The following is a 24,888-nucleotide window of genomic DNA, read 5'->3' as shown; positions in this document are numbered from 1 at the left end:
TAGATTAGATTAAAAAAAGACAACATTTGTACAAACGTTGTTGTAAAATCATAAAAATAAAAATCACGATTCCACAACTCTCCAAGCGAAATCGCCGTCGCCAAAGGTCGACCCATCCCAAACCCAGCCCAGAACACGTGCAGAAAAGCTCGAACAGTAATTTGCATAAAACCAATCATGGATAAAGTGGGCGAGCGCGGCGAGCTTTTACAAACAAACATGCAGCGGGTGCAACCAGCAAATCACCCCCTCATGGCGCCTCGCCGCTGCAATAACAAAACACAACTCTCAACGGGTTTGGGTTGTCCGTGCGAGGGTGGTTGCAGAAATTTATGCAACCAGACGAACCCTACCCTCACTTGCGTAGGGTGGCTCTTCTGTACTGCATTTAAATGCAAAAAAAACTAAAACATTTCAAATTTGAACTCAAGTGGAACCACCCTAGCGCCACGTGGCCAAGCGTTTATGAGAGCTGTCCCGTCGATTTGCATTTTCACCCCGAACAACCGCGATTTGACAAGACAAGTGCGGGCACTAGAAGAAGAAGCAGAAGAGTTGCAGGGCAATGTTCACAACTCTGCTCCAATGAGAAAGGGGGGAAAGTTGCTGATGTGCGATGAAAGGAAATTGCTTACTTAATTAATATGTCCTACGAAGATGTGGTGCGGTGTGGGTGGTGCGCACACCCCTTGCACAGAAATGAAAAGCTGGAAAACTTTTTCTAGTGCTGTGTTTGTTCAACAGGAAGTCTGGCAGAAAATTATGTTCAGGATAGTTTGCGAAGGCAGTTTTAATTTGTAGCTTGGAGAAGTTTGCTAATGGTCAGAAGTTGAAAATTAAATATGTTTCAGTTTTTGTTGTTTGTTTTACATTTTATCGTTAAAAATTAAAATGTTAACTTTTGTTTAACTCAAAGATATATAAAAGATAAAAAATATATTTTATGAAACGTTCATCAGCAAAAAATCTCCATCCAGCTTCGTTTCCTCAAAGCAGACTGTTGCTGCCGAGCGATGGTTATGGTCTGAACGAACATGGCCATAAATTACGTAACAACCTTCCCAAAAGCCTGTTGGCAATGCTGTGCTCTGCTCCATGTTCATATAAAGGCAACGTGACATGAATTATGCCACAGTTCAGCTCGTTATTCTTGGTGGGTGCAGTGTTGTGAAATAACATTTTATTTTTTTCTAAAATAATTCACTAATTTTTATTTTCACATATCTATAAAAAATTCAATGTTAAAAAAATCATTTTTAGTTTCTCAGGACACCATTTCTTCTCGCTGCAAAGTCCCACGTGTGAAAGATTTCACTCCTACTCAACTGGGAGTTGGAATGTACAGTCAGAAACTAGGAAAAGCGTAAAAAAGGAAAGATGAGATTAACAGTGAACGTGTTTGGAGTGGCAAATCGGCTCCAAGTGGAGAGAAAGCGCCTCCGGTTGACCTTAAGCTTTTCTATGCGAGTCAATTTTCTAGCATCCTTGGGAATTTCTAAGTTAGGATTCCAAATTTACAATTTACAAAAAAAAGTAATATTTTTAATGTTGTTACTTTTGATAAAGTTCTTTGGACAGGGAAAATTTTACCTTAAAATTTTATTCAATACATTTTTATCCCTTTTTAACTGTGAGGCAACGGTCGCCCAACACGTCCAACGACGCTTTACTGGAATGGCTGGTAAAGATTGCTGATTCTGTTTGCTTTCTACACTTCATTAGGATTTACGTTACGTGATGGTGGGACTTACGATTTAGCCATAAGATTTATAAGAAATGTCATACAAAACTTAATTCTTAAATACCTTATATTTTTTTGATAAATTTGTTTTCTTAAATAAAAAAATATATAAAACTAAAAACTAAAAACTAAAAACTAAAAACTAAAAACTAAAAACTAAAAACTAAAAACTAAAAACTAAAAACTAAAAACTAAAAACTAAAAACTAAAAACTAAAAACTAAAAACTAAAAACTAAAAACTAAAAACTAAAAACTAAAAACTAAAAACTAAAAACTAAAAACTAAAAACTAAAAACTAAAAACTAAAAACTAAAAACTAAAAACTAAAAACTAAAAACTAAAAACTAAAAACTAAAAACTAAAAACTAAAAACTAAAAACTAAAAACTAAAAACTAAAAACTAAAAACTAAAAACTAAAAACTAAAAACTAAAAACTAAAAACTAAAAACTAAAAACTAAAAACTAAAAACTAAAAACTAAAAACTAAAAACTAAAAACTAAAAACTAAAAACTAAAAACTAAAACTAAAAACTAAAAACTAAAAACTAAAAACTAAAAACTAAAAACTAAAAACTAAAAACTAAAAACTAAAACTAAAAACTAAAAACTAAAAACTAAAAACTAAAAACTAAAAACTAAAAACTAAAAACTAAAAACTAAAAACTAAAACACTAAAAACACTAAAACATAAAACATAAAACATAAAACATAAAACATAAAACATAAAACATAAAACATAAAACATAAAACATAAAACATAAAACATAAAACATAAAACATAAAACATAAAACATAAAACATAAAACATAAAACATAAAACATAAAACATAAAACATATAAAACATAAAACATAAAACATAAAACATAAAACATAAAACATAAAACATAAAACATAAAACATAAAACATAAAACATAAAACATAAAACATAAAACATAAAACATAAAACATAAAACATAAAACATAAAACATAAAACATAAAACATAAAACATAAAACATAAAACATAAACATAAAACATAAAACATAAAACATAAAACATAAAACATAAAACATAAAACATAAAACATAAAACATAAAACATAAAACATAAAACATAAACATAAAACATAAAACATAAAACATAAAACATAAAACATAAAACATAAACATAAAACATAAAACATAAAACATAAAACATAAAACATAAAACATAAAACATAAAACATAAAACATAAAACATAAAACATAAAACATAAAACATAAAACATAAAACATAAAACATAAAACATAAAACATAAAACATAAAACATAAAACATAAAACATAAAACATAAAACATAAAACATAAAACATAAAACATAAAACATAAAACATAAAACATAAAACATAAAACATAAAACATAAAACATTAAACATAAAACATAAAACATAAAACATAAAACATAAAACATTAAACATTAAACATTAAACATTAAACATTAAACATTAAACATTAAACATTAAACATTAAACATAAAACATAAAACATAAAACATAAAACATTAAACATTAAACATTAAACATAAAACATAAAACATAAAACATAAAACATAAAACATAAAACATAAAACATTAAACATTAAACATTAAACATTAAACATAAAACATAAAACATAAAACATAAACGTGAAAAAAATCATTGAAGTTCTGTGAATAAAAAATTAAAAAAATATTATGAAAAAATACTACTCAAATCATAAAAATAAAATTTCGGACTCAAAAGCAATTTCGTAATACAAATATGCAATATCATTTTTTTTATAAATTCATTCCCAAAGCAAAGCAGTTTGCAACGAAATTGTTTTTTTTTTTTATTAATTTTATTTTTTGTATGTTTTAATCCGGTTGAAACTTTTTTGGTGCCTTCGGTATAACCAAAGAAGCCATTTTGCATCATTAGTTTATCCATACAAATTTGGCAGCTGTCCATACAAAAATGATATATGAAATTTCTAAAATCTGTATCTTTTGAGGGAACTTTAGATCGGTGTCTTTGGCAAAGTTGTTGGTATGGATAAGGAGTACACTGAAAAAAAATAATACATGGTAAAAATAATTTTGTGATTTTTAATTTCACTTTTTGTCACAAAACTTGATTTCCAAAAAAAATCTATTTTTTTCATTTTCTGATTTGGACATAAAATGTTAACTTTTCAGAAATTTCCAGAATGTGCAAAAAATCTTCAACCGAGTCATGAATTTTTGAATCAATACTGATTTTTTTCAAAAATTGCAAAAGTTTAAAAACAGGAAAATTTGTGTCTCACCCAAACAACCCACTATTTTCTAATGTAGATATCTCAGCAACTAATGGTCCGATTTTTAATGTTAAAATTTGAAACATTCGTGAAATTTTCCGAACTTTTCGAAAACATTATTTTCAAAAAAAATTAAATCAAGACTAACATTTCAAAAGGGCGTAATATTGAATATAAGTCTGGATTTGAAAATTTTGAAAATATTGTTTTCGAAAAAATCAGAAAATTTCATATTTTAACATTGTAAATCGAACCATTAGTTGCTGAGATATCGACATTAGAAAATGGTGGGTTGTTTGGGTGAGACTTAGAAAACATCAATTTTCCTGTTTTTAACCTTTGCATGGCAATATCTCAGCAACTAAGGGTCGTATCATCAAAGTTAAATAAAGCAAAATATAGAGAATCTCAGCTCTTCAAAAATATTTTTTTCAAAATTGGGCAATCATGGGCACTTATTTTGAAAAAGGAATAACTGAGACTATTTTCAAAAAAGTTACCTAAAAATGGCTATAACTTGAAGAACGTGCACTTTATCAAAATTTTACTAAAGTACTTTTTATTGCAAATTCGATTTTACATCGGAAAATAAAGTTGAAATTTTTTTGCGACCAATATTCGGTTTTTTTTAAATCGGTATTGATTCAACAATTCATTACTCGGTTTTTTGCCCATTCTGGAAATTTCTGAAAAGTTGGCACCTCGTCCCACATATCAGAAAATGAAAAAAATATAAATAGTGTTTTTGCAAATCAAGTTTTAGTGACAAAAAATTAAATAAAAAATCATCCAAAAATTTTTAACCTTGTATCATTTTTTTCCAGTGTAGTCCATATCCATACCTACAACTTTGCCCAAGACACCAAATCGATCAAAAAATTCCTTAAAAAGATACAGATTTTTGAATTTTCTGATATCATTTTTGTATGAACAGCTGCCAAATTTGTATGGAAAATTATATGGACAAAATAATGATGCAAAATGGCTTCTTTGGGCATACCGAAGGCACCAAAAAAGTTCAGCCGAATTAAAAAATACAAAAAAAATCGAATGACCGAAATCTGAGCGAATTGCTAAGCACACTCCCATAAACTTATTTCATTTCATTAAAATCCTTCTCTCCGATGCAAAACAGTCAGTGCTAGCACAATAATCCCAACTTTTCTCGCAAAACACTGCTGCTGCTGCTGCGCCCGACCGGCAGCAGTTCATCCCGAACAAATCCTGTCGCAGCTCTAATAAAAAGCGAGGAAAAAAAGCTCGCTGACAAATATTTATGTAACTGCATCTCTCGCTGAGGGAAAGTCTGCACTGGTTCCCCCGGCGAGTTTTCCCTTTTTTATTTAACTTTTCTCACGTCATTCCTTCCGGCCCAAGCTGCTGGACCAGCTTTTCCAATTTTCCCGCGCCATTCAAACAAAACGCGCCCAGTATTTAAATGTGTTTTTCTTTCTCAATCTTTTTTTCAGGAAGCTCGTGGAAATCTTGGAACTCTCAAGTTTTCATCCAAGTCTGCTGCCGGGGGACGACAAAATCAAATAAAACCAACCCAAGGAGGAAGGAAAACTTTTCACTGCTGGTCGGTTGATCGGGAGAAAGTTTCCCCTTGAAGGTGGAGTAGGATTCATCGTGACAAAAGTTTTCTTCGCCAGAGTTGTGTCGGCCCACGTGACAACTGATCCCAAATCGGTGCCAGCGAGGGTGGTTCTGGAAGGAAAAAGTTTTCGTCCTATTTTTTGTTGAGGAAACTTCCTGAAAGAGACAACTAGGCCCGAATGGATCTGGGGATAATCTAGTTCTTTTTTGGAGTGAATTGATTCGTCCTTCGTCAAGTCCATTAAATTGAGAACATTCGCCCACTTGAACACGTGCAAAAACATCCCACAGCATGCCCAAAAGGGTCCAAAACGAGCCAACAAACCAATAAACACCGTAGTCAACGTGGGTTCGGAAATCTGGTGGTGACCACCTGGCACTGGCAGCGACCTTCATCCCCCGGGGCAGATGGTGTTCGCCACAGAACCGCCAAGAACCGATAAAAACAGAAGGAAAAACGTTGGCCGACGGAAACGAACCCGGAAAAGCAGATTTTGAGAGGCAAAACAAAAAAAGAAGAAGGTCGTCAAAATCAACCAAGTGTGCATCCTTAACCGTAACCTAAAAAAAAACGAAAATGTCCTCCCGGTCGAAGGACAAGATGGCCGCGGCCATCCGGAAGTTCTTCAAGAGTCCGGACAAGAAGGAAAAGGCGGCCCAGAAAGACAAAGGTGGTGATGGGGCAGCGAGTGGACCGGCGGGGGATCCGATGGTGCTGGCGGTGGCCGGAGCCATTGTCCCCAGTGGGAGTGGGGTGGGGAGTGCTGCTGGAGGAGGGGGAGGAGTAGGAGGAAGCGGCAGTAGTAGTAATCACCATTCACATCATCATTACGGAGGAGGAGGTGGAGCGGGGAGTGGGAGTGGGAACGCGAGCAGTAAAACGAACGGAACCGATAGTCCGATGCGGAGGTTGCGATGGTGAGTGTTGTAAACAAAAATGATTGTTTTTTTTCTTTTGTTCATTATGGTTTTAATGTTCGGAGAATTAGGAATTGTATCAGTGCATTTATCGACCATTAGCGTTTACTAGTTATTTTCCAATTTTTAAATTATATCAGTGAAAGTTTCTCAAAACCCAATCAATGGTTTAAACTCAAACTCTGTGTACTCATGAACGAACACGCAGACACGGGTCCCCCACAGACCGTTATTATGCAGAAAAAATTTCCACCCAAACCAATGATTGGACATCGTTTCTGGGACCATTCTGCACCTCTGGGCCAAGTTTCAAAATATTTGCCGGCAGAAATTTCGAATACGGTCAGTTTTAGTATTTTTAGTTGAAATTAAGGGGAAATCGCATGTAAAATGCATAGGAAAACTTCAGAGTTTTAATGTTTTAACTCTAAAACGTTACTGGTCATGGTTTTAAATTGTACTTACATGTGGTATAATGATATAAAACGATTCACGGAACTGACTTAGCCGGATTAAGCCTTAGTTAAGTGACTTAAGTGCATTATTTACAAGTTTATATCTAAATATTAAAAAAAAACTACTTCATTTGGCCAATTTAAGTCTAGGAGATTGCATAAAAATAACTAAAATGGGGTAACTTTGAGCCAAAACAAAAGATTGTTTCGATAAGCATTAAGTTTATGTCAATATTTGTGTTAATTTGGTCTATTTATGTTCCCAAACCCAACAATAATTTGATGATATTGCTTCGCAAATCGCAAATTAATATGTTTTAAAAGCCCTATTGATTTTAAATCACCTATAAGTGACAAATTTAAAAATGATGCGCACATGTTCCAATTCTGAATTGATTCTTTCTGAATACAAATAAAAGAAAAACAATTATGTGACGTGGCAAGTTTGTAGCATTGCATTAATAATAAAATTGTTTTTTTTTGTTTTTAAACGTTTAGAAACTTGAACCATACGAACGAAATGTAGTGAGTGTTTCAGCTATCATTTAGCTCAAACATTTTTGTTGCCCTGTGTAATGATTATAATTAGCAAAAGTTTAATGGCACAACTTCCCACAGGATTAATATTTCAAACCAATTATAAATTTGCAAAATTGCAGTTGATCATCATAAAAACTGTATTTTATAATTGATTAATGTATTGTTGATACAGTTTGATCATCGTTGAAATTCATCAAAACATATTAATGATCAGCAAGTACTTTTACTGATAATATATTCAGTAAAACAAAACCTACTCCAGAGACGAAAACATATTATATAAAGCCTCTTCAATCTTCAATAAAAAAACCTGTCTCCTCCTCCTGTCTCATGCGAAAACACAACCACTCATCTACTATTTTAACAAGCCTGGCATATCTTAAGAAAATGTGAAAAAAGTTTAGTCTGATATGTATAGGTTATTAAACTTATAAATATTTACATATGAAGGATGATGTAAGTTCTAATGTAGTTTGTGTCCTAAAACTCTTGTCAGGGTACAACAATAAGGCTAATAATCCTTTGTAGTTTTTTTCGTTCTTATTTAACTTTTTATGGAATTTTTCAAAATTGTGGGAGAAGACAACAATATTTGCAACGAGTAATCCTTACAATTCAAGCTTATCGAGCTTATTGTTAAGCTATTTAGTTATCAAACAAACGTAAAATTTGGTACAATGTCACCCCTTGGCTCAAAGTTACCCCATTTTAATTATTTTTATGCAATCTAGTCTTCCTAGACTTAAAATTGCCTAATGAAGGAGTTTTTTTTTTTAAATTTAGATATAAACTTGTAAATAATGTACTTAAGTCACTTAACTAAGGCTTAATCCGGCTAAGTCAGTTCCATAAAAAAAATATATCATTCTACCACATGTAAGTACAATTTAAAACCCTGACCAGTAACGTTTTAGAGTTAAAACATTAAAACTTTGAAGTTTTCCTATGCATTTTACATGCGATTTCCCCTTAATTTCAACTAAAAATACTAAAACTGGCCGTATTCGAAATTTCTGCCGGCAAATATTTTGAAATTTGGTCCAGAGGTGCAGAATGGTCCCAGAAACCATGTCCAATCATTGGTTTGGGTGGAAATTTTTTCTGCATAATAACGGTCTGTGGGGGACCCGTGGCAGAGATTTTTAAAGGCAAATCCAACGATTAATTGGTTATGAACAATGATTCGTTTAGATTGAGTAAAAAATGGGCCACTTTTTGACTCACTCACTGACAAACAATAACTCTGACAACATTTTAGTAAATTAAGCTAGTATGTATAAAAAACTCAACTAAGATTTTTGTCAGGACACAATTTATCCAATCAATCTCCGTGAAACAAAAATAAAAAAAAAACCGTTGCATATATTTTTCATAATTGATGTCGCAATTTTTTGCCTATGAAACTTCCAAAAGCATTCTCTCAATATTTAATCATTGAAATATTTGTTCATGGAGCAGTTCTCTACGAAATCGGTCTTTTTTATTAATTTAAATTTTTTGTATTTTTTAGTCCGGCTGAAACTTTTTTGGTGCCTTTGGTATGCCCAAAGAAGCCATTTTGTATCATTAGTTCAAGCAAAACAATGCCAAAGGGCCGTTGTGGGTTTGTAAACAAAGAGTGTGTCCTGCTCACGCTAGAGGGTGTTTACATCTGGCATGAAAGGGATACACTCTTTGTTTACAAACCCACAACGGCCCTTTGGCATTGTTTTGCTAGAGTTTATCTATATAATTTTCCATACAAATTTGGCAGCTGTCCATACAAAAATGATTTATGAAAATTCAAAAACCTTTTGAAGAAATGTTTTAATCGATTTGGTGTCTTCGGCAAAAATATATGTATGGATATGGACTACACTGAAAAAAAATGATGCAAGGTAAAAAAAATTGTGATTTTTAATTTCACTTTTTGTGACTAAAACTTGATTTGCAAAAAAAAAAAAAAAAATATTTTTTTTCATTTTCTGATATGTTTTAGAGGACATCATCATATGCCAACTTTTCAGAAATTTCCAGAATGGGCAAAACATCTTCGACCGAGTTATGATTTTTTGAATCAATACTGATTTTTTGAAATACTGGTCGCAAAAATTGTTCAACTTAAATTTTTGATGTAAAATCATATTTACAATCAAATAGTACTTAAGTGAAATTTTGATAAAGTGCACCGTTTTCTAGTCATAGCAATTTTTAGGTGACTTTTTTTTAAATAGTCGCAGTTATTCATTTTTTGAAATTAGTGCCCAGGATTGCGCACTTTTGAAAAAAATATTTTTAAAAAGCTGAGAAATTATCTATATTTTGCTTTCTTGAACTTTGTTGATACGACCCTTAGTTGCTGAGATAAATATTGCCATGCAAAGGTTAAACAGGAAAATTGATGTTATCCAAGTCTTACCCAAACAACCCACCATTTTCTATTGTCGATATCTCAGCAACTAATAGTCCAATTTTCAAAGTTAAAATATGAAACATTCGTGAAATTTTGCGATCTTGTCAACAACAATATTTCCAACAAAAATTAAATCTATACTAACATTTTAAAAAGGCCAAACATTCAATATTACGCCGAAGTTAAAATTTTTTTGCGGCCAATATTTCGATTTTTTGAAAAAATCAAAGTTGATTCAAAAATTCATAACTCGGTAAAAAAAAAATAAAAATAGAGTTGAATTAAAAAAAATTCCATGTATCATTTTTGTAGTCCTCATCCATACTTTGCCCAAGACACCAAATCGATCAAAAAATCCTTCGAAAAGTACAGATTTTTGAATTTTCATACATCATTGCCAAATTTGTATGGAAAATTAAATGGACAAACTAATGATGCAAAATGGCTACCAAAAAAGTTTTAGCCGGATTAAAAAAAATTAAAATTAAAAAAAGACCGATTTCGTAGAGAATTGCCGCAAATCGTAAAGGCCATAGAAATGTATGGAAAAATATTATACCGCCGATTTAGGATTTTTTATCAAAATATGATTCTATTATCAATGTCAAAACATGAAATATTTGTGAAATTATCTGATTATTTAGATTTTTTATTTTGGCACCAAGACTAACATTTAAAAAGGTCGAACGTTCCCTTTTCAAATATTAGAGTTGATTCCAAAATTTTAAAAATATTTTTTTCGAAAAGATAAGGAATTTTTACAAATTGGTACTAAAAATTAAATGATGACTAAAAAATTTCAATTTTTTGTTTCTTTTTCCATCCGATTTTTTTTTCTGGAATGATCAATCATTGACACTCTTTTTTAAACGAAAAACTTTTATTTTTCAGTAAAACTCACTTTATCAAAAACAATCTAAAGTTCTTTTCAATTGCAATTGACTTTACTTTAAAATTTTCATACAATAAAATTAAAAATAATAATTTCTGGAAATTGATTTTTGTTAAAAAAAAAAATTAAATGAAACATTTTTTTTATTTCAAAAAAATCATGGATTTCAAAACAATCATGGATTTTACACTGTCCACGAAATCGTGAAAATTCAGTAACCTTACTGGAATCAATTGAATTTTTGGTTTAGTTTTGAAATAAGGCTCAAAATAAAAATTTAAAAAATCTAAGTGCAAAAGATCAGTTTTTTCAAGGGGGGGGGGGGGTGATATCTATATCTCACTACAGGCAACTCGGCCGTAGCCATCACAAGCTGTCAATTACGGCACCAAAACAAAGCCAGAACAAAAGAGAACTGTATTTACGGCACCAGAACAAAAGAACAGCTGTTCAATACGGAACCAAAACAAACCATCTGCGCACTGTAAAAAAGTACAAAAACTGCATGCATAAAATGGAAAAAAGCCTGATTATTTTTTTAGGGAAAATTTTACCGCAATTTACGTTTAAAAGGAAGAGTATGATTTTGATGTGATGTTTCTCAATGTATGGGCAAAATAGACTACCAAAGTTGGGATCATTAAGAACACATCTGGCTGATAACCTTATTTAAAGTTGTTCTCTTATCTCATGAAACGTTTAACTTATTTTTTTTTTTATAGTTTTTACTTTTACTACAGTAATTCAGAATTTATGTTATTTAAAAAAATATAAATGAAAACATATGTTTGTTTTTACTGTGCGCAGTTTTTGCGCGGTATCAATCTCAACCCCCAAGATGGCTGCCGTTAGCATCCCCCTGGTTTTTTCATATAGATATCCATGGAATGCGATGCGCATTCCACAAAATTCTTTAGATATTCGAACCACGAACAAACAAAATGCCTTCGCCGTCTTATTTGGTACGATATTTTTGATCGCAAAAATCACAGATTTGATTAAATTGTAAAAAAAAACAAATCACTAGAAAAAATAATAGTCTCGATTGCTTGAGTAATGCACAAGAACCAGCGAGTTGAATTAACCGTTCCAACTTTTTTGTGGGCTTGGGAGTTGGAATGTTAATTGGCAAGAACATCATTCCCCCAAAACCTCCAAAAAATTAAAATGCAGACGCATTAAATAATATTTGAAGAGTTTTTTTTCAATAGCTCAGCTCTTTATAGAGTGCAGTTATTAAAAAAAATCAAACTTCGAGAATATAAAATTTAAAAATCGAGAAAATATTTAATAATTCTTTTTAACATTCCATCTTTTCAAAGCAATGTTTGAACTTACAGAAAGTAAACTGTTTTCTTTCATAAAAAAAAATAAGAACAGCTCATTTTCTGAGAACAAAAATGTCAAAAACAGAAATGCAAATGTTAAAAAAAAAAACAAAATAAATTCCTTTTTCTTTATTTAAAAAAACTGTTTAGCAAAACTAACTTTAACATTCATGAGTTTTAACATAAGGCAAAGATTATTTTTTAGAGAAAAGAAATCAATAGCTGTATTTACTTAATAAACAATAATTTGCATTAGAAAATGATTCTAATATATCGGCATTGTCTCGCCCGTGTGGATCAATCGGACCGATTACAAAACTTAGTGGCCGTCTTCGTCAACTTCGACGTCGCATTGGCAAACATAAAAAGTTGAAATAATGCATCAGATACATGTTTAAAGACTTTGGATTTCTTAAGCATCCTGTTTTAATGATTTTATCACTAAATAAAACAATTAATCAAACACTGAAACTTAACACTAAATTATTACTATTCCAGTTCCGTCGCGCCCAGCACCACCAGCTTAGTTCCTATGACGAAGCCACTGGACACGACGATCCGGTCCAGACGACTAATGAAAGAACTCAAGGAAATCGAGCGGTTGCAGCACTCCCGAGCAGAACCTTACTTCACAGTAATATTCAGCTATATATTCAATTGTTTAGAGAATTTCTCATTAAAACCATATCATTTTAGGTCGAACTCGTCAACGACAACCTGTACGAGTGGCACGCGCGCCTTTACCGGCTCGATCCGGACTCGCCGCTGGCGGAAGATCTGGTCGAGCTGGGCATCCCGTTTATCCTGCTGCACCTGGTGTTTCCGGACAACTTTCCCTTCGCGCCACCCTTTATGCGTGTCGTCGAACCGCGAATTGAGAAGGGCTTCGTGATGGAGGGCGGGGCCATCTGTATGGAGTTGTTGACGCCCCGGGGCTGGGCCAGTGCGTACACCGTCGAAGCCGTCCTGATGCAGTTCGCGGCCAGCCTCGTCAAGGGGCAGGGGCGCGTCTCGCGGAAACCCAAGGCCACCAAGGAGTTTAGCAGGTTGGTTGAACATATTTTTTTTTTTCTTAATTTTCATTTGTTCAGAAAAAGACTAATATCATTTTCTTTTAGGCGAACAGCGGAGGAAGCCTTCCGGTCACTAGTCAAAACGCACGAAAAGTACGGCTGGGTGACGCCCGCGATGAACGATGGTTAGACAGGCTTAACAGATTTGTGGGTGGTGCTCAATAGCTCAATTTGTACTCAATTTAAACAGCAGGAACAACACTCCTAAATTAGCGTTAGATGAGAGGAGAAATGCGCGCACGCGAGAGATCGTTACGGAATTTATATTAGTCTTTTAAGTGTTCACAACTACACCGGCACACACACACAGACACATTCACTAAGAACTCGCCATTTTAAAAGCCGATTTACGATTGCTGTTCAACCGAAACAAATGAATTTATATTTTACTTTTTTGTGATAAAATGAAACGTTTAGATTTTAAAGTGAACAACAGATAAAACAGTGCTCAGCCAAAATAATGATCTCGTTCAAAAATTCCGACCTATATTGAAAGTTTATGAAATTTTAGAATTTTTCAGGAAATCAAAGTTTCCCTTCATCGGGAACAAAATGATTTAATGAAAAAATGCTATAATTTTTGAACATTGAGTCAACAGATTTATAGATAAAATTGTGATTACAAACTGTTACACGATTAGGAAATCACAGTTTAAAAAAAAACTTAAATCTAGTTTCTCATCGGCGCTTTATCAAATCACTCACATTTAGATTCGTTTAGAACGCAAAAAAAAATCTAGACCACATCTCTTGCATACACCTGAGTGTGTAGAATACGTGCTTATAGCTATTTACCAATTGATAAACTGTGTACTACTACTACCTTACTAGTGTAAATTCGTCAAAACTCAGTGTAGAGCATTATCGGACAGAAAAAAAAATTGTCCCCCCATTTTAGCCCTACTCGTCATCTCGTTGCCTCCCTTAGTTTAAGCGGTAATTGTAACAAACCACATAATCGGATTAAAGTTAGCCGCCAAAATTTCAGAAAAAAATACCTTGTTTTACGGAAGAGATTTTCAAATCTCACCGTCGACGCATTTTATTTCTCAAATGTATTATAAAAACTAGAAAGAAATGGTATAACATAAGGATTATTATTTTCAAATTTGTTTAAGGGTAACATCAAAAAAACAAAAGATGCATTCAGAATAGCCTGGTTCGGCGCCATAGCTTAATGTCTACCCAAGGCGAAAAGTGAATCAACGTGTACTTGCTAGTAGTGTAGAATAAAACAAATATTATGGAAGGAAGATATAAAAACTACTGTTTTTATTTAAATGATGACATGTCCTAAAAGTTCCATGCATAGAAAATAAACATATTTCAAAATCTTTCCTCGTTAAAAAAAATCAAAAAATAAATTGCTGTGTATCACTCATGTATCAAAACGTAATTTATCGTAATTTTCCCGAACATCATTTCCCTGAACGACTACATCCATGATGACTGCCACTAAAAAGCATGTTTGCGAATGGCCATTTCCTCGAAAATCTTTTTCCCGATAATTCCATATACCCGAATGTCATTTACCTGCATGACCATTTTGCCGAGCTGTCGTTTTCTGGAATGGCTATCACCCAAAAAAATTCCATTTCCCCGAATGTCATAATCGCAGATTTATATTTTCCCGCATGGTATTAACTAAATTTTTGGTTTTATTTGTTATTTTGCGAGCATTTCAAGATATGATCCTCTGAGTGTACTGAGCCCGGATTCCACATAATATATTAATTATATCCACATAATATATTATTATTAAATTTACGGGTTTAATTCCATTTAAATTTCAAAATTTAAGGCCAGGTCCTGTCGTAGCCAACCAAGCTCATTATATTTATATAATGAGCTTGGTTTGCTACGACAGGACCTGGCCTTTAATTTTGAAGTTTAAATGGAATTTAACCCGTAAATTTTACTCAACAGCAGCATCCGGTTGCTTGCCTTGAGAATAAAACCACAGACTGTGATAAAACTTTAACCTATAAACACATACACTCAACCCCCGGTGGTTGGTCACTTTTTCGTTTGACACTTTTTTAGTTTGTACCCCGTTGGTTGGTCAAAGTCAAACTAAAAAGTGACGAACTGTCACTTTTTACACGGCGCTCACGCACACTTTCAAAACAAACGTTTAGTAGTGCGTGTGAACTCCGTGTAAAAGGGGTGTCAAACTAAAACGTGACCCCGTTCGTTTGACAACAGTTGGTGTCAAACCATCGGGGTTTGAGTGTAATGCCATTGGTCGCAACGCTTGCTTAGAGCGTATCCTAAACCTTATACCTTCTCAAAAATCGTCCAACTCCAAGCGAAACTAACTTGGGGACACAGTGGAGATTTGTCCCTTTAAAAAAGTGGAGCATCAACACTTCCCGTCTTCCAAATCCCTTTCCTTGTCCCTGGTGCGCGATGGAGATGGGAGCGGCCGGCAATGAACGGCTGTCATGGTGTTGAGGATCAATTCAAGTGGAGTTGTTTTCATTCCCAATTATCAATTCCTATGCAATCTGTTCTTGAAAATCATCACATCACATGGCGCTAAAATCACCGAAGCGAATTTAACCCGTAAATTTGATGCGTTTTGGTTTTTTCCAGTTTTGAGATAGTTCGTGTTCTAGGGAACAGTGTTAAATAGTTCATTGACTGTTGAGAATGTTAAAAAAAATTAAAACACTGCTCACTGTGCATATTTTTGATTAATTTTAATTTTGTCTCTATTCAATTCAATTTTGTAATGTTAGGACATGATATATTGTATGCATAACACCGACCAACAAAATTTCTGCGCAGGCTCAACTCAAGAGGAAGCATTTAGTATGGGGTCCCCAGCATGGATGGAATAACCGCAAAACAATGAATTTCGCTAGCAAACTTTCTTCACTAGTTTTTAATCATTTTTGATTTGATATAAAATCTCGAGAAAAAAGCTCGCATAAAAAACGATCCAACGCGATTGTAAACTTATAAAAAGTTATCTTCAAATGTTTACTTTTCAATAATCAATAAAATTTACACAGCCTAATATTTTATGAATTCAGATTTTGCTAGACCGTTGCAAATGTTTTTTTAAGTTTATGTCCCTCGAAAAAAAAAATCAGGCCATGGCCAATGTATTCTACACCTGCCCAGTTATTTTGCAGTCATTAGTTTTTAATTTATCAATGAACTGCTACTCCGTTATTGACAGATTAGCTGAAGTTAAACAATGAATTAAAAAATGATTAACCATCTTTCACTGTTTGGACCGAGGTTTGGACCGTTGAATCCTCAGCATCTCCTTCAAGCATCACAGGATTGTTATTTTTTGGGTTAGTAAAATAAGGTATATGCAGTGTTGCGTTCCTCACGCGCTCATGAGCGCTCACTTTTCGCTCATTCGTGAGGAGGAGCTGCGCGAGCTAGCTCCCGTTTGCCCGCGCTCACGTTTGCTCCGATTTTTTCAGCTCGCGTTTGCTCCACGCTCGCGCTCGCGCTCATATTTCGCTCACGGAGCGCTCATTTTGGACGTGTCGCTAATCATTTAACGTTTTTGAGAAAGTTTTTTTTTTTTAATTCTAGATGGATTTTTTGCGTAAGGTGCAGTAGGGCTGTGGAAATATGACTTTGTGAACAAATTTTATGATATATGAATTTGAATAGCTTATTTTCATCAATCATGTTTTTAAATAAAAAGTTGGATTCGCAAGGGTCAAATATTTTTTTTGACATACAGTCGAATGTATTTATTTAATTTATTTTAGAATTTAAAGGCCTTATTGTAGCAGAGAGGGGCGGAAGGGTATAGACGCCTAAATAAAAGGGCCTGTTAACCTTAGAGTAGGAGTAGGAATCTCGTAATCGAGAACGCCAAGGCAATGCTGTAGAGCGAATAATTTGATTTTTTTTTTGAAACCTTAGAAAAACTTACAAAACAATGAATGGATTCAAGAGAATTTATGCTTTGGTAAGTTCGATTCAAGGTTAAATGCTTGGTTGATTAAAATATAACATTAAACTGTTTTTATGTACCTAATCAGTGTTTTGACTACATTTCCAGATTGCGGGTCAGAATGAGCTACCATTAAAAAAAAGTTATTCCGTTTATTAAATCTTTCAGTGATTCAGTGATTAGAAACGGCTAATCATTTCTATAAGTTTAGTCTTTATTTGGCAAACATTTTAGAAAAAAAGGGTAACATTTTTGAAACAGTTCTATTTTTAAATATATGCCTCAAAATTCCTAAGGGTTGAAATAACCCCTTTGACTCAAATCAAATAAATTTTCAATATTTTTCACCACGAAAAGGTTGGTTCTTCTTCCAACAAGTGGATTTTATTCAACACTTTCGCAACCAAACCTCTGAAAATATTCAATTACAAATTATATATGATTTTTTGAACATGGATGATTGTAACTGTTTAAAAGATTATTTAAAAATAAATAAAATATACATAAATTGTCAATATTTTTGTACATAACAACAATACAATATGGTCCAATATGGATTTGATTTGTGAACAAACAGTGCATCTCTTAACGTAAATGAATGTTTACATTATGAATTTAGTTTTTGTTCCTTGTTCGAAAAATGTCTAGATTTTAAATAGAACGTAAATTTCGGTTCACTGATCAAATCCGTTTCATTGCCTACTTTTGTTTGTTCGACCACTTTCTTGTTTGTTTTTGCTGCCTGTGCTGAGATAGTTCTAGAAACTTTGTTTCAAACAGGCAGATGCTTCAACAGGAAAAAACTACTACCTACTTTGGCTCACCGGCTCACGTGAGCGCAAAACGCTCCGGTGAGCGTGAGCAAGCATGAGCTACCTGATAAAAACTCACGCTACAGCTGAAGCGAGCAAGCTTTCCGTGAGCGCTCGCTCATTCGCAACCCTGGGTATATGCCTCCCGAGCTACGATGCTATGGGGAGGACTTTCATACTAGACCCATCGGCGAGCCTTCTGGGCAACGATGCTATAGAGTTATCTAAGCCCGAGCTCACGCACACTAGCACCCCATTTGTTTTGCTGGCGGGTACAAAATTTAACCTCAATCTTTTTCGTGTACGTACACGCAATACATGCGCACGTAGATATCTCTATGGGAAGGGCTTTCTTATTAACACACCAAAACACTCATACATTGTTATTTCAATATGTACTATATACTTGTAATTTGGCACCACGATTACCCAGAGGACTAAAACCGTCAGCGTGCCTTACGATCAACGATGATATGGAGAGGACTTTTTTACAGTAACTTTACTTTGAACTCATAAATCATTGCATTAAAATAATTAATACTGATCTCTCAACAAAATTACGCCTAAAACACATCCACGGGGTTCCCCTCCCCCAACGACTCTCTAAGTATCGACGTTTTTTCCCCCCAAAAAAGCTTCGTACAACGGACTTTCATAAAAATCCAAAATATTTTTGATTGTTTTCAGATATGCTAAACATAATTTTAAACGCAGAAAAATGCATTTCAAATAGTTTTCAGTTGATTAGACTTCTATTTCCATTTAAATTTTGAAACTTTTGAAGAAAAAATAGAAAAAAGGGGTGTTCTAATCTTTTAATAATATTTGCAACGGCCTTACATTCTATGTGATAGTATTTTATTTGTAAATTCTCATAACTAAACAATATAATGATTTTTTTTAGAACTGCAACGAATCCTGGAAAAAACGTTAGTAATTGGGTCTTAAAATTCAGCTCAAATTTTTATTATTATTGTTCACATCGATGAAGTTTATGTTTCAGAGTACAGTACAAAGAGTCGTTCTCTTTGCATCCAAAAGTAACATTTTTCAATATTGTTTTGTTTTGAACGGCGAATTTACTTAGCACATGAATGTTTGACATAAAATTCCATTCAGAAAGCGTTTTTTAGAATTGCAAAAAATACTGTAAGCAACTCGTTGCAAAACTTGATTTTTTCAACACTTGTCATATTTATCTAACTCCGTAAACCTCGTTGGATAAATGTACGACTCGTGCACTTTTTGTATTGTTTCAAAGTCCAAGAAAAGCTTGGAGTGAAATTCCAGCAAAATTATTTTCAAATAATCGAAGCGCCACTGTAAATTTAAACCAAAACCAACACACCAATTCGCACAATTCCTACCTCACTGGGCACTTTCATTCATAATCCCGATCCAGCCATTTGGCACCACTGCTCGCTCGCTCGCGCTCTCCCGCAAACAGTCAGCTGTCATTATTTTTCCCCTCTCTCTGCAGCTTAGCTCTCTCTCTCGTAAACGTCTTTCTGCTGCTGTCAATGTTTTTCATTCAAGCAAAAATTCAATCGCAAGTGGAAAAATGGTGACGACGGTTCGCGGATTTGCGTTATTTTGGTTGTGAAAATTGCCCAGTTTCGGAGTTGAAAAGTGTGTGCGTGCTTAAAAACTGGTCCACTCCGGAGTGTCCGCGGGTTCGTCTTCGTGTGGGTCGTAACGTTGTACACAGGAATCAAGCTATTTTTCCAGGGGCAACCAGAAAATACCAACTATTTTGGTAAGATAGAGTCTGCTGGCTTCATATTTTTTTGCACAATGGAAGGCTCTTTTTTTTCTCTTACCTCATTCATCGTCGAATTGGCAGCGGAGCGAAACAATGAAGTGGAGATTTTTTTCAATAGTTTTAGTTGTTTGGGGAGAGAAGTGCGAATCCGAATGAGTCCGGAATGACGATTCCGTTTCGACAGAATCGACGGTGAATGTGCAAAAATTGGCTGCGCGTTGCCTCTGAAAAAGGTGAAGAAAGGTTGAATCGCGGAGATCCAAGTTGGCCAAGGGGGGCTGGCTGGAAGTGCAGCAGGAAGGAAGAGGTCCGGAGTCAAGCTGACAAGCGAGACAGAGATGCACTGACGGCGCAGACAGATTGAACGAGAGAAGGAGCACGTTAATTACCTTTGAGGGAGGAACGGAAGGGACGGATGGTTCCCCCGTCGTAATCTCGGAGTGTTCCCATTTTCGCAATGGTGGAGGAATTTCGCGACGAACGCGAATCTCGATGACGTTTTCGGGTGGACAGTGACTGCGGTTGTGTGCAACAAATGGACGGGGAGATAATTTTAGAATGGAATCGTCATTAATTGGATCGTTCTAGAGTGGGTGCTCAGTGACAGTGTGTTGAAGAAGAGTGTATTTGAAGCTTTCTAGCATTAACAGAACTAATGTTTATAGTGGGAGTTTGCTGATAAGACTAGGTAAGATAAGGTAAAACATTCGGAAAAAGGTGGAATGTTCAATGTTGACTAACTTGCAGTCAAACACAATTGTTTGACTTTCATTGAAAACAGCATCTTTTTGAAGGAGTTTTATTCAAGATGTCGTTTCATGGTAAATATAAAACCCCAAATAAACCAAAAAAAGGGAGGTCATCAACATTTTAAAACAGTTTATCCATTTGTTTCTGTCAAGATAATTTTTTTTGTTCGAAGATGAATTCATCTTCGGCTAATTATCATCAAAATGCTAAATATTTAGTTTGTGCTATCTGTTAACACTGTCTTCTTTCAAATAATTAGGCAGATTTGTAGAATATTCGTTTCAGTACACAGACTACAAATGTTTCAAAATATCACCTAGATAATGCGCATAAACATTTCGTAATAACTTTGAATGCTATCAACTTAAAAAAAAGAACAAGCCTTCTCCGGTTCAGAAATGCAGAACTTAATTTAAAAAAAGCAAATCAATCCACTTTTACGACCCCCGGGTCTTTTGTGGACTCTGTTGTAAGTTTCTGCTCATTTCTAGGCGTCCGAAGGTTGTGTGTGGCGAGTCACCCAAAACCTCTTTTACGCAAATGGACCGACGTTTTACTTCCCCATCCGATAGAAGGCGATTGGCAACACTGCCAATTTAATTTTGATCGCCTTGAATAGTTGCTCAAAAGATAACTTTTCAGTCATCTAAACATACCCCAAACATATTTTTCACATGTACTGTTGTTTTGCAAAGTTCTATTCGCATTCGGCTTATACAAAGTCGCATACAAATTATACTTTTCTACACACACACACACACACACACACACACACACACACACACACACACACACACACACACACACACACACACACACGTTCTACGTTCTTTGAAAAAAAGTGAAATTGTAAAATTGGTTCTGTTCGAATCTCACATAATTCAAATCGTTTTTTGCACTTATTCTATCTTCAATTTCTGTGTCCAAATTTCAAAGTGGATCCAGAATGATTCCGGGATTTGGTCTTTTAACCTTTTGCTTGTGAGCATTTGAAAATTTAAAAAAGAAGGATAAATCTCTTAATTTTATTATTCTCATAAAAGTATAATCTTCTTTCGGAAAAGAACCAGAAAACAATTCTCACAGTTACAATATGAATGTCAGGTTAAGGATTACGACCTTATTCTATCCCATTCGTCAATTTCGAATGTTTAAACAACTTATGCAAAACTTCAGAAAAATACTTGCTTCAAACTTGCTTGCTTATTTCCCATTAAGCCAAGGCTGCTCACCTCAGGCCCGTGACGGCTTTTGAAAATTCTTCAATGGCTGGCCCTTTAATTTTCCTATGAAATTGTATATAAATTAGTTGAGTTCTCAGTCAGGTTAATTGAATAATAAAAATAAGGTTGACCCAAAATTTGAAACATTGTTTCAAAAAATATTTGTTGTTTTTTTGTTGCGTTAGTAAAATATTGCTTATAAATCGTATTATTTTAATTTTGTCTAATTTTAAACATTCATATTTTTGTTCCAAATTCATTTGCTTTTTATTGTTACTTTCTGTTCAATTCTAAATTGATATTTTTTAAGAATGAGTAAGCAAGGTTATTATGGAAAAACTTTTTCTTTTTTGATAAATGTTTGCTTGTTCAAAGGTTTTAAAAATATAAGCAAAAATCATCATTTTGAAAACTAAGATCGCTGCAAATATTTTTTTTTTCAAGAATTCCAGCATGTCTTAACCCTCTAACGCCCAGAGCTGTTTGCTTATCGTAAAAATAGTAAATCGCTTAATTTTGGTACAATAATGCAGGAAATACTTTACTTTGACCCACAAACATCGAATTGGGACAAAAAAGTAGAATTTGAAGTGGTGCACCAGAGCACGATCAGGAAGATGAGCAACTTTTTTTTTTTAAATACAAAATCTCGTTTTCTTCAAATCTATTGGTTCATTTGTTTGAAAACGCTTTGAAATGTGTTAAAAACTACTTATTCTTTGCTGTAAGACCATATTTCTGAAGTATTAACTACAAATTCTAAAATCTCTGCATTTTCAGGTTTCTTTGATTGGCTCATTCAAAACCCACAAACAACCATTTTCATGAAAAATGAGGAAAATAATAAAACTATCGGTCTAATAACAATGTTTTGTCTTGTTTATGATTAGTCAAAACGTTTATAAACTTTTGTTTTGATAAAAATAAGCTTTTTTCTGTAATTTAGAAAAAAAGTGCTCCCGAATATTTAGTTGCTCATATGCCTAGGTGGTGCTCTGGTGCACCAAATGAAAAAGGTTGAAAAACACTTAAAACCGGTCCAAAGTCACAATGTTATTCACAGGGGTTCTTGTCCAAGGTTCAAATGATAGCAAAACATTTCTTGTTTCATAAAATTTTGTGTTTGGTAATTTTTACGGGCTTTCGGAAACAGGTCTTATTTATTTCCCTAAAATTGACCCATTTTTGTTTACATTTCACACTGTAACTTTGCTTGTGCTTAACCAAATTTGATGAAATTTGGGGAGATGTTAGTATACATTCTACATGAACACCTGCAACTTAAAGCACCATGAAAAGTTGTGTCAGTTCCGAGATATTTGAGTTCAAACTTTTGGTGCTCTGGAGTAACCATGGGCGGGAGAGGGTTAAGCAAATAGAGTATGACCGTAGGCTGGGTGCTGAATAGTGGTTCGCAAAACGGCCTCAATTTTGAACTGTCAAAGTAGAACCAATTTACTGTTCGCCAAAAGTAGAGAGTATTGTTATTGATCATTGAAAATTGTTTTTTTTTGGAAGAATAAAGCTAGCTTTTGGAACCTAAAGTTGAAGTCAAGACATCTTAAGAAAGTTGACGGAGAGATCGTTAGTTTTTTGTAATCATGAATGGAAATTGTTCATGGAGTCGATGCGGTTGTATCCATCCAGAAGCGGTCTTTATTGTTTGATTCCGTTTGAAAACCTACTGGTTTAGTGTAAATCTTATCTGATTGTTGGATTAGCTTCGCTAGAATTAGTGATGTTTTTTCGCTGGACCAGGAAGAGCTGCAGGAAAGCTCTAAACGTTAGAGATTCCCATGAAAGCGTCAAAAAGCGTGAACCTAACCCTTACGTGCTCATAACCGTTGGAAGTGTTGCCAGATCTTCAATCTTTCTGGCTTATTGGAAATATTTTTCAACTATCTTTCGAAACATGTATAACATGATGGATTGTTTGTATAAGGCTTTCTAGTCAGAAATTTACCAACACATTCAAAGTATGTTTACATGACAGCTGGACGTTTGTTTGCATCAGGATTCCTATCTCTTTCTAGCAAAAAAAAAAAAAAATGGTCAAGCGACTTCTAGCTGGTTTTTTTGACTGACTGCCCGATATGTCAACCAACATACTTCGCAGGGCTGTGACAGCTACAGCTCGATCATTGTTTGCATCAGGACACTGTGACGAGGAGTTCGTCATTTTTGGGTTAAATTTTATTTTTTTTCACTGGGCCTAGAAAGCCTTATAATAATGAAGTTCAGATTTAAATATATTTCATAATCTTTCCTCAGTGATAATCGCAAAAATATTAGCCACTATAGCAATAATATTCAACGAAAATTAAACGGAAAAATGCTCAATTTAAATAAATAAAATAAAATCTGAAAATACAGCAAATCTCCACGAAAACAACTAATCGTATGGATTGAATGCTAACAAATGATTTAAAAAAAAGTTTGCAACGCGAAAAACCATCGGCATCAGATCGTCGACTTTGCTCATCACAACCACATGCAATCAACCGCTTCTTCTCTCAACAATAGTATATTTAGTTCCTCTCTACTACAAACATTTGCTAGCTTGGCCTTTATCACTAACAAGGGTTTGCACCATGTACCGCAGAAGAGTAGGTTGAAATTGAAAGCTCGTCGAATGTGATGAACTCATTAAAGTTAGTCGCGTTGTTCTGGCTTGTATGAAATTTGCTAGTTTTTATCAGTTTTTTTGACACAAGGTTGTGGTGAAGCTGATAACTCTTAGACTCTGGTTAGACTCTTAGTAATTTTTCGTTTTGTGATTTCTTGACCATTTTTTTTTTCGATGATTCATTAATTATTTTGTTTTATGGTATTTCTAGAAGTCCTTCAAAAGTTGCCAAAATTAAGAAAAGAAAACTGAAACTGCAACAATGTATGACTTCCTTCCTGATGCGGCGATATCGACACTTCCAAAACAAAAGCAGAAAGGCATTACTGTAAGCTCGTCGCACGTTGTCTGCCAGCAGTCGCGCGAATATTTCCTTATTTCCATAGTCATATGGTGTGGTGTGGCGTCTTTATTGGGAATGTCCCCGGCGGCGGTTCATCCATCGGTACATGTCAATATTGAATGGTTATGTTTTGATAATTACGTATTCAAAATAAACTAAAAAGCTAAATTCATAAAACCTTGGAAATGTTAAAGTTTTGATTCGAAAACATAAATTTAACTCTTTCAAACC

General features: G+C 34.0%; 2 protein-coding genes across 3 annotated transcripts in view; both read left to right on the top strand.

The window, feature by feature from the left end:
- LOC6040854 (ubiquitin-conjugating enzyme E2Q-like protein 1) overlaps positions 1-14,476 on the top strand; it is a 174,194-nt gene extending 159,718 nt beyond the window's left edge. The window contains exons 4-7 of one of the 2 annotated variants that reach the window (XM_038253340.1): positions 5,493-6,533; positions 12,639-12,774; positions 12,837-13,186; positions 13,259-14,476. In XM_038253340.1, the coding sequence (XP_038109268.1) occupies positions 6,193-6,533; positions 12,639-12,774; positions 12,837-13,186; positions 13,259-13,343 (912 nt within the window). In that variant the 5' untranslated portion in view covers positions 5,493-6,192 and the 3' untranslated portion in view covers positions 13,344-14,476. Of the gene's footprint in view, positions 1-5,488; positions 6,534-12,638; positions 12,775-12,836; positions 13,187-13,258 lie in introns of both variants that reach the window. The other variant, XM_038253339.1, reaches the window with a different exon arrangement.
- A 4,981-nt stretch (positions 14,477-19,457) lies between these two features.
- LOC6040853 overlaps positions 19,458-24,888 on the top strand; it is a 38,608-nt gene continuing 33,177 nt past the window's right edge. The window contains exon 1 of the mRNA XM_038253127.1: positions 19,458-19,709. The gene's annotated coding sequence lies outside the window, so the exon portion shown is untranslated. The remainder of the gene's footprint in view (positions 19,710-24,888) is intronic.

Source organism: Culex quinquefasciatus, chromosome 2 (assembly GCF_015732765.1).
Source record: "Culex quinquefasciatus strain JHB chromosome 2, VPISU_Cqui_1.0_pri_paternal, whole genome shotgun sequence".
In the NCBI taxonomy this organism is placed as follows: domain Eukaryota; kingdom Metazoa; phylum Arthropoda; class Insecta; order Diptera; family Culicidae; genus Culex; species Culex quinquefasciatus.
This window is presented reverse-complemented; position numbering and strand designations above follow the sequence as displayed.